The sequence below is a fragment of the Centroberyx affinis genome, unplaced genomic scaffold (genome assembly GCF_046629955.1).
Source record: "Centroberyx affinis isolate AG114_WGS23_722 - 3 ecotype Tasmania unplaced genomic scaffold, CSIRO-AGI_Caff_v1 ptg000249l_1, whole genome shotgun sequence".
Lineage (NCBI taxonomy): Eukaryota > Metazoa > Chordata > Actinopteri > Beryciformes > Berycidae > Centroberyx > Centroberyx affinis.
Window position 1 is genome coordinate 80,286 of NW_027278932.1, and position 10,728 is coordinate 91,013.

At 40.1% G+C, this 10,728-nt stretch overlaps 1 protein-coding gene across 3 annotated transcripts; it reads right to left on the minus strand.

Moving 5' to 3' along the window:
• Positions 1-4,450: 4,450 nt before the first annotated feature.
• LOC139665490 (dicarboxylate carrier UCP2-like) lies at positions 4,451-10,462 on the minus strand. 3 transcript variants are annotated; one of them, XM_071544525.1, is made up of 6 exons: positions 9,777-10,451; positions 8,404-8,611; positions 6,355-6,558; positions 5,951-6,052; positions 5,665-5,845; positions 4,451-5,298 (listed from the first exon to the last, which is right to left on the minus strand). In XM_071544525.1, the coding sequence occupies exons 1-6, from the start codon at positions 9,900-9,902 to the stop codon at positions 5,184-5,186; spliced, it is 936 nt and encodes a 311-aa protein (XP_071400626.1). In that variant the 5' UTR covers positions 9,903-10,451; the 3' UTR covers positions 4,451-5,183. The 3 variants fall into 3 exon arrangements, with proteins under 3 accessions (XP_071400626.1, XP_071400644.1, XP_071400635.1); XM_071544543.1 differs by lacking the exon at positions 6,355-6,558 and having other exon boundaries at positions 9,777-10,462; XM_071544534.1 differs by lacking the exon at positions 5,951-6,052 and having other exon boundaries at positions 9,777-10,462.
• Positions 10,463-10,728: the final 266 nt, after the last annotated feature.

A 10,728-nucleotide genomic window follows, 5' to 3' on the forward strand; every position in this document is an offset into this window, starting at 1 on the left:
CAGCTCCCTAAACGTTACATTTCGGAAACCCAGGTAAATTATGTTGGGACTCATGTGTGCTCAACTCCTAATTTTAGATATTTCGGAGAGCCCTTGAAGGCAGCATTAGAGGAGACCCACGCTTACCTTTTTAACAGGACACCGGTGCGCCCCTGCTGCATAAACTGGGCAGCAGGATGGAGCAGGGATGAATTCACAGACCAAAGTTTTCTGATAGCAGAGATCAGACATGTCTCTGTCGGCACAGTTTGGTGTTTTGAGGACCAGAGAATTGCGGGAACTTCTGGAGGATGAGGAGAAAATAGATCAGATTATCAGATATAGTCAGAAGGTGAGCAATCTGGCAGAAATAGCCTAATAGTCTTATTAGGATCGTAGTAATTTGTAATAGGCTACAGGGCGATTACATGTTGACTACACATGTTTTTTTATGCAAGTGATTTAGAGTCGAGAAAAAAAAATGTTTTCTCACCCTTTCAATCTCGGGATTTGGCTAATAATAATAATAATTAATAGCTACTAATTATTCTTCCAAGGAGTAGACATCATCAAGTCAAGAGGAAGACTTTTAGAAAGTTAGTTTCACTTGTGTCTTTTTTCTTAAAGTGTAATGGTCATTTCCAGTTTCAGGGACTGAAGAGGGTTACACAGAACATGCTGGCTTCAAATCGTAGATTGGCAAAAGCCAGTCTTTCTCAAAAACCTTCATTTAGAGATGCTAAGGTGCTGCTTGCAATGAAATACAAGGAACTAGAAAAACTTACCAGCATCATCCAAGCCAAACAAGAACAACTTGGTGAGTTTTAAAAGTCCACTAAATGTTATTTCTGTATTTATTGTTCTTTTTTTTAAATCCTGGCTGTCTTGAGTCTGCATTGCCCTTCCAACCACACATTTTGATGTTGCTAATTTTGATAAAATGATGAAAATTGTTCTATCATTTTGCAGCAGAAAAATACAGCATTCATAACGCTCAGTGGTCTCTCCTGAAAAACATAAGCCAGGCCGAAGAGGAGTGTGAGGTAAGGATTCATCTATTCTCTGAGATATTATTGAGTTAGGCTACATCAATCTGTGATGTCATTCATTGAATAAACTCTGAATATGTGCTATGAATACCTTGCTAATTATTTGTCCTAATATAGACAGTATGATGTACAAATGATATAACATATTGATTTTATGACTCATTTTATGATTGTAGTTAATTTTGAAGCAAAGGAGGCCCCTACCTGCAGCCATACTTCGCACTAATGATGGGTCTTCCATGCTATTTACTAGCCTAAATCTCACATTGAGTTCAGTGAGACTCAATCAGTGAGAAAATTAGTCTAGCAAATTAGCACCGATGAATAACCCATTCTCAGTATGAAGCATTTAGAGGTTCGCTTAAGTTTTTCCACCAGTAGAGGTTCTACAGTTTGGATTATTTATTTGCTATTCAAAACTGAAATCATTTGTTAGGTTGCTTTAGGCTATCTGATATATATCAGGACTTGCACTCAGTGGCCAGTCCAGTAACACAACACCACTCCTTTCACCAAGATGAATCGGTCCAACACACTGAGACTGTGGTTTGACATCCAGAGCAGAGAGATGTAGGGTTTTACTGAATGTAAGAAAGAGTGAAATGAGTGACTAAGCAACACTGAGCATGGCATAATCACCAGTGTCCTCCAGAGTTTTTCACATACATACAGAAGTGTTTAAGGGGTTTCTGAAAAGGGTGTGATAAACACAAAAAAAAAAAAAAAAAAAAAAAAAAAAGTGAAATAACGCAATATTTCCCACAACAGATGCTCTTTCAAAAGTTCGCGGAGGGAAAAACACCACTGGCGGATTTCTTGGATTCCTTTCAAAGCTCACGGAGACTCTACCACATCAGGCTGGTCCTGGTGAAAAAAATCCAGGAAATGATCCAGTCTGAACAGAAACCACACAGACCCGGTGCGATTCACCCCAACACTGAACATTTCTCAATGGGCTTTCCTGAGGAGCTACATAATACCTGCCACCCATTCTGCAGCCTGACCACGACAGTTGTTTTGCCCGCCTTCTGCCATTCTCTCACCTCCGTTCCAGTCCATCCTCCATTCCTGCTACCCATCATAAACACTGCCCAGTCTTTACAGCAGCTACCATTTTGTTTTGACAATGACGAGCCTGTATGTCCCAGACTGTACGGACGAGGCCCCAACTGGCCGTCAAGACCCGTCCGTCTGCAGCCGCTGAAGATGCAGCCCAGGAAGCATCACCAGGCGCCGCACTGAAGCCTAGTCCGGTCTCAGGGTGAAGATTTTGAATTTCATGAATCGTAAAGTATGCACAGTTTGGTAACGCAAATAATTTCTTCATTTTTTCTTTTTACCACAGTGCATCACATTGTGGGAGTTGAGACTGGAATACTTTCTGCAACAGAACATCAATCAGTGGCTCCTGTTTTTGTGGCAGCTTATATGATGGAAAAGTACCAACTGGCAGCTTTAGAAGATGGGCTTTTATGAGCTTTATTTGAAACCATGTTATTGCTTGAAATTTGTGACCCGTCAACATCAGCTTTTTCATTTGACACCCTCTGCCAAGACCATTACGTCTGATGCATTTCAGTGGGATTTCAGTTGTGAGATGGCTTCTACCTGACAATAACCCAGCACTGTCATATCATAGGCATGGTTGGCTGTGACTGAATAATGTCCAGGTCCTTGGTCAGTGGTCAGTCTTCGAATACAACCTTCATATCACCATGGGTCAAGTTTTTAAGGGTCACATCAGCTGCGGACTAGTTTTCACAAAGACTATTGTAAAGACTACTGGAGAGATTTTGATTTTATTTTATTTGTTAGACAAAAGAAATATATAGCATGGGAAAACCATGTAGTTTTCAGAAATTGTCAAGGATAACACAATAAAGCTGGTAAGCTTATTTCCATTGTGGTCCTTGATGGAAAGGGGTAAATTAATAAGATAAGCATGTTAGTCTTTCAAATTTACCCCTTTTAAATAAGAGACGAAAAAAAAGAAAGAAAAATACACCACCAAACAACAAAATGGGCGAGAAATGCAAGTTACTGTCATTAGCTTTTTTTTTTTTAACAGTGTAAACTTGTTTTAGGGTGGATTTTTCACAAACTTGAATCAGCTTGTGTGTTGCAACCAAATACTAAATCTAATGGATTTTAATTCACTTTAGTCTGTCCAATGCTTATGTACATTTGAAATTGAGGAGACTCAATGCAGCAGATGACAAAGAGACCATAAACACCCATTAAAAATACACAAGTCTACAGAAGAAAACCTGGCTCACTGTCATATGAACATATGCTGCATTTGTTAACCTCCATGTGTATGTGGGTTAGAAAATCTTGAACTAAAGATAGCGTTGGCCCAGTTAGTCACTGAGTGAACTTGAACTCCTCACCGACATTTGATACGTCTGATCGTCTGTCTACAGAGACTCCTGCTGAGGTCAGCAAAGGACTGTGAATGGCACTTCCTAGCAACTTTCCACCTTTAAAACTCACAATTACACTTTATCATCATAATATTTAATAGTTTGGTATCTCTTTTGATAGAAAGCTGAAGGTACTTTTTGTCACAGCGTTGTCTTACTCAAACTGCCCCACTTGTTGCCTGTGTGTATTCTCTCTCCATGGACTCGCCTCACCACCCATAGGGTTAGCCAGAGTGCCATATGGCCCGGTAAAGCTTGCCATACTAATTGAGCCATGGAGAAAGTCCACTGGCACTACAGGAGATGATTAGCAAGGTGAAGCATGTTAAAAGGCTTTTGTTACACAACGGACTTCAGTTACATCTGTGTCAGCAGCCTCCATTGTCCCAAGAGACTCAAATTGGGCAATTTTCTCATCTGTCAGCTAATCATTGCAAGGCTTTCAGCTCCACATCTTTGCATTCTTTGATGGGTTAAGAGATTCTGGTTATTCTTACATGGTAATAAAGAGGCCATGTTTTGAAAAGACGAGCTCTACATGCAATATTCAGTGTTTAAATGGCTCCCAGATGATCACAGTTGATATTAAAAAGCCATAATGAAGCCACCTTGTTACTGAAAAGTTACAAAATGAATCTGATTGCATGACCTTTGCTATAAACTACTATGTTCTACAGCAGTCTCTTTTGACACACATTGGGCCATATTTATATGTAAAGTATATATAGTAAACACAGCAGTCATAAAAATCAGGCATCAGTGTTGAATAGTTTATCTCACAAGTAGGGGTGTTTAGCTATTGGTCCCCTGAACGGCCACATGTAAAGCGGATTATAGAGTATCTATAACAGCATCCGGTGCTATAGCAGGTATGGAGTGACACTTAGAGGGGTTCAATTATGTAGCAATGTGGGACGATGTTGGTTGACCCACTTCTTTTGAATGTTCTTTCAAACACACACACCTTAGAAGAAACTCAATGAATGGTATATTGGGTTTATTCAGTTAATACTTTATTTCATTTATGGACAATACCTTGTGCATGTGGTTTCACTGTACCATTTCAAATGTATGATTATGAATTCACCTTGTGTGAAAATAAAAAGTACAAATATCTATACATACTACGTAACATTCTTATATTGCACAAAAATTCAAATATTTGTTTAGTAATAAAATAGTAATTTCCATCCCAAACCTGAAAGTTGTTTTGGCAGCGCAAATGCTGAGTACAGAGGAAAAAGGCAGTATTGTTTGTGTCATGATCACAAATAGAAAACTGTCACCTGAAACCTGACATCAGTAGATACAAACCCCACCAAGAACTACAAAAAAGACAATCAATATTTGTGCGCAAGTTCAGCACTGTAAATGAGCCTGAAATTGACCCCAGAGGAAACCCCGCATCCTCTGCAAAGCCAACTTTTACTCCGTAAACTAATCTTCCATTGGCCGAGTTAGAAAATATCTGTTCCAATACGCTGCTACAGTCAGCAAAATTCAGTTATCCAACATTAATCATCCCCGCTGCCTCTCTCTTTGGAGCAAGGTCTCTTAATGAGACACAAAGTACATGCAGTTTTATCCCTGAGGGAAGGACAAGATCCAGAGCAGCGGCCGTTACCGGACTGTCTCTCTTGAGGATGAATAAGTGTTGTTGTACGAGTGATCACAGCTTTGTACATCCATCGCACCGTTTTAACACCGACCCACACAGCCGGGGTGGGACAGGTCAGAGGGGAGACTCCCAGGACTGCTGCACTCTCATCACGCCTCTCTTGATCTGCTCGTAGGTTACAAACATCACTATGTTCCAGGAACCCAGACGAAGGAATGAGGGCATGAATCTAAAGGGTAAAGAAATGCAAAATGAATCAAGATGAATCAAGAATCTCATTGTATTTCGTACAAGTATCTGCACCTATGTATTTGAAAATGTCTATTCATTAAAAAGGTAATTCACATTTTGCCAAACACATTTATTAGATTAACTTTTGTATAAAGGATTCTGAAATACTTGCTTTTAGGGATATAAATAAAACATAGGGATGGGACAATGCTTATCTCATGATACGATTCGATATGCCATATGGGCTTCACGATTCGATACAACCACGATACGATGTAATAAATAAATGTTTGATGACAAGATATATTGAATTTTGATACATCGTCGCATCCCTAGACTTGCGTTTGATAATTACAGTACGTACCCCTTATAGAAGGCAGTGGGTCCCTCTTGCATCAGCATGGTTATGGCACAGTTACAAGCGCTGCTGTACTGGCCGGGCACTGAGTTCATGAAGCGGGTCTTTACCACATCCACCGGAGACGCTACCACAGTGGTGCAGAAACCTGCGCCGAAGGCTGCTGTGAAGTGACAGGGCATGTTGTCTGTCCAGCACAAAACAAACACATTAGTTATTAAGGAGCAGCCATGAGGTGATATAAAACATGCACAGGATTTGATGTTGGGATTGGGAAGGTGTTTGCACTTGCCTGTCATTAGATTGTACTTCAGGATGAGCTCTTTAATGATGTCATAGGTCACCAACTCTGAACAGTTCACTATAGCGTTACGAGTTATGTTTGGCAGACAACCTGAAAAGACAAAACGTTATCAATTTTCTGACGGTTCATTTATTTCATTTTTTTCTTAATCCCTCCCCCATAAAATCAACCCAAACAGGGTATTTGTCATTGAAAAAATAAAAAAAGGTCCAACCAATGAAGCGAGTAAAGACCTTGCTCTTATTTCATGGTTATTTCAAGTTTTTTTTTTTTCATTTCTAAAAACCTAGCCTCTGTGGAAATTACTACAATGCTTTTCATCAATTAAAGACATTTTCTGACTTGGGAAACAATGCGATGACTCCAAACACTTTCTTCCCATCATAATTTACCTTTCCAGAGCCCTTTAACGCCCTCATCCCTGGCAATGGTCCTGTAGGCGTCGATCGTCCCGTTGTATCTCTTCACAGACTCTCCTTCAGGCAGCCGGGCCTGAGCCTGGAAACGCACTTTCACCACATCCGTGGGCTGAGCAAAGGTCACAGCCATCGCTCCCGTAGTGCCGCCTGCCAGCAGCCGACTCCCGATTCCAGCATCTGGAATATAAAGGAACTCGTATAAGGAACTTGGGCATATCCATAAATGTGATACAAAGACAGTGGAATGAAAAATGAACTTTTAGAGTTTGTATTTCTGATAAAATGCTGTCTGTGAAACAAAAGTATAGACTTGGCTATGGATTTTGCTAGTAAAAACATTGTAAAGTCAGGCAAATCAAAAGCCTCACAGGCATTTTGGGAGGCAAAAAAAAAGACAAATGAAACGATGACAGGCTGCATCCTAAAATTAGGTTTGCCCTCAATTCTGAAGCTCCCCACTGTACAGTGATTCGACTTGTAAAAAACAAGCATGAATCTTTAGCTGCAAGATAGCTGCAGTGACAGGAGCACGTTGTTCAGCATGAGGATTGCAATCCTGTAAGCTTCAACTAGAACACGAGTTCATTTGCTGTTCAACTTCCAAACAAACTGGTTTTACCATTAAGGGAACACAAACATGTTACGGCCATGGCCGTACCCCCAGAAGATTCCCTAGTGTTTCCTTGTGTTTCCCCTTCCCTGTGTTCCCAGTGCTCCCCTGTCTGTCTCTCTCTCTGTCTATGTTTTGTTTGTGTGTGTATTGGTGTGGTCTCCCTTCCTCGTTCTCCTGGATCCCGGCTCTGCTCATCCTGCACACCTGTCTTCAATCGGCTCATCACCTCTCCCAGTCTGCTCACCTGCCTCTCATCAGCTCATCTGCCTGCAGTATATCTACCCCGGCTCTTCAATCACTCTTTTCCAGATTGTTGTTTCAACCACCGTACTCAGACCACCTCCCGAGGAGGTCTGAGTTTGGTTCGGTTCGTTTCAGAGGGGTCTGAGTTCTTTTGGAGTGTTCACATATGCGCAAAAAATGCTGACTAATCGCTCTGAGTTCGTTTGGAGGGCTAAAAGGGACCAACTGTGAAAACACCCTTGGATGAAAATTTGGTGAGCAAACTGCAATGCCGGAAGTCCTTCTAGCTAAACCATGGAAGTATTAAACTAAACAATTTCAGGTTAGTGCTGTTGTTGTCTGGATGGGTGGAGACTCGTGCCTACGACATAAACAGAGATCTTTTCCATTCAGCAGGAGTCTGCCCTCTGCCCTACATCCTGGAGGTGTTTCTGGAAAACCTGTCCAGGGAACAGCTGTTGTTTTTCTGAACACTGTCAGAGTCTTTCTACAAAATCTTATTTGCTGCTTTGAACTTACATAAATAAATTAATGATTTTTTGTTCATTTTGAGAGCCTACTTCTAATTTTAATATAATATTTTTAATGAATTAATTAATTTTTTCATGATTTATATTCAAGATATTGTCATGACTTGGTCCAACGCGTCACATATGCATTCAGCCATAATTGTGTACAATTTCACCAAACTGAAATCCAACCAGTCACTTTGTCTAGTTATTGTTTTAGGCTTGTAGCTTCAGGTCAGGAGAAGCAATGTGATCAGAGGTAACAAAGTAAATAAAAGAATAGTGCAAATGTGTCCTGTATTACGCACAATATGAAAGGAGACTTTGTATTGTTTAAATCTAGTGCTGTAAGGTATGTGAACTTTAACAGAGTATAACAAGTATTCAGTATGATGTGTGGAAAAAAAACAAAAAGGAGAAAAACTGAAAAGGTGAGAGCATTGCAATAAGAAAAAAAACAATGTGAGCAACTGGCTAAAATATTAAAAACTATAGGTATAATAAAAAGTATAAGCCCAATTACACTATAATTTAACATTCTGCTAACCAGAAATAGCCCATGTCAACAGTTTATGACAAAAAGAACCAATCTTCCTTCACTACTTGACTGTCCCATTAAGCTGGCCATTGACTGCATCTAAATATTTAGTTGCGTACTTTCTGATCCCCTGGTGTAGAGCTGCTTCATGGAGTCGTACAGGCCGATGCGGACCGAAGCAAAGCTCATCTGTCTCTGCAGTCCGGCCACCAGTCCGTTGTACAGACTCCTTGGTCCCTCTGTCTTCACCATGGTGTTGATTGTGCCGAACACACCTTTATATTTCAGCTTCTGGCCATTCAAGGAGGGCTTGGATTCACCCTGAATCTGAAGGAAACAAATGTGTGACAACTTGTGTTAAGAAAATAATTAAAAGCCAAAGCCTGTGTGACCATCATTAGTTGGACCATCATAAATTGACAAATTGTGGCGCCATTCACAGTGAATGGTCAGTCAGCAAAGCAGTAAACTGGCTTTACTGTTTTTTTTTCTTCACTTTTTTGCACTATTTTGTAATTTCCAATCTTTCCAATCTTTAGAAGTGGATGGTAAAGATCACGTGTAACAACGTCCTCTCTTCTAAAAAGTAACTCAGTAACTTTTACTCCAAGGACATTTTTGCAAAAGAGATACTTTTTACTTAGCCCAAGTATATTTTTACACCATTACTTTTACTTCTAATTAAGTAAAATATCAGCAGCATAACAATATTTCTATTTGAGGAGAATATTTTAGTACTCTTTCCACCACTGTAAATATAATGCTTCTATGAAAGTCTTGTTTATGGTTGAATACTGTAAGATGATCACGAAGTTACACTCCCAGTATGGTCAGGTATGGTAAGCAAGGGTGGAAGTAACTAACTACATTTAGGCTACTCCCGTTACTGTAATTGAGTGGCTTTTTTGTGTAGGCTACTTGCACTATATTGAGTAGAATGCACTACATTTTAAATCACATCCATTACAGAGTAGCTACACATTTTGTGGCAACAGAATCTAGACCAACGTAAATTGACAAATTGTGGAGCCATTCACAGTGAAAAGAGTAATCTGGTTTTACTTAGTTTGTGCACTTTATTTTGTAATCTTCCAATTAAAAGAACAGAATTTGATCTCTGGTCTTTTTCCTGAGAAGTAACTTTTTACTCTGAGTAGGCTATACATTTTAAAGTTATAGTTTATAGGTTTTTTACCAAAAGCCCATCTAGAGATAAACATTGCAAATGAGCTTAGGCTATAAATTTTATATGTGACAGACTATTTTTTTCTAAAAATGATCTCTATATCTGCCCCTACTCAAACATGTAAATGAAAAAAAAAAAAAAATTACATCAGAAGCCTACCTTTACTTCTAATTAAGTAAAATATCCGCAAAGTAATAGGCTACATTCTAGTAGCCTACTTTTTCCACCACTGAAGGTAAATTATCATGTAAAGTGTAAAGATGCCTGTTGTAAATAATGCAACAAGCAGACAGTGTGCAGCCTCACCTGCAGTCTGACTTTAGCTGTGTCCAGGGGGAAAGTGACCAGGTCGGCGATACAGCCGGCCGTTCCGGCTCCGAAAAACTTGACAGAGGCTGTAGGAGCCAGGTCGGCGGTCCTCACACCAACCATGACGGATTTATCTCAGCAAAGTCTCATCAACAAAGACCGCGCCGGACTGCAAGTGCACCTGACCAGTTCAGCTGTTATGTAACTGTAGGGAAACAGCCCATCAGCCAGAAAGAGTCTGGGATCTCATTAGTGGAAGGGTTATACACGTTAAATATCTGTGTATAGGATAACCGCAGATCGTTAAACGAGTCTACATACCCAGGGCAGATGGACTAAGAGGAGTCACATTCAAGTTTCAGGTAATGAATAGTTTGCCTTTTCAATACAAAATCCTTTTGTTTTGCCGTGGGCCATAAAAGTGCTCCAAACAAGCATGCCACTGTAAAATAGATGAATTTACAACTCGAAGATCAAGAGGAAAAACAGACAATAAAAAACGTTTTCTCCAACTAGTGATTTATATTAACGCAAACGTCTATCTGACAGAAATACAACAGTAAAACAGCAGTAACAGTTGTCGACGCTGCAGTCTGTCCGGTCTCGAGCTCCGGGAGAGTTGCGTGTTTTTATACGACCTGCTGCTTTCACACTGCCCTGACAAGTTCAAGCCTCAAGCACGCGGAAGCGCCAGACATGAGTCTGACAAGCCTGTAGTCAGGTATCCCAACATCAGGTTATAAAACAAATCTTTACACCGAGGTTGGACGGACTAAGCGACACGACGTTATTTAAAAAAATTAATTGTCACATTTACTGGTTTGAAACTGTAATTAGGACAACTAGGATGTGATGTGGCTTGGGACCACAACTTTTCACATCTGCAGGCGGACATGCATCTGCACGCGGAAGTAAACACAGCACGCGAGGGTTTTTTAAAAAGAACATA

Excerpts from the sequence above, each read along its gene's own strand:
- LOC139665490 (XM_071544525.1), bottom strand. The coding sequence starts at position 9,902 with ATGGTTGGTGTGAGGACCGCCGACCTGGCTCCTACAGCCTCTGTCAAG. Across the intron at positions 6,053-6,354 it reads CGTTAAAGGGCTCTGGAAAG|GTTGTCTGCCAAACATAACT; the intron begins GTAAATTATGAT and ends TTGTCTTTTCAG. Across the intron at positions 5,846-5,950 it reads GAAGTACAATCTAATGACAG|ACAACATGCCCTGTCACTTC; the intron begins GCAAGTGCAAAC and ends TGTGCTGGACAG.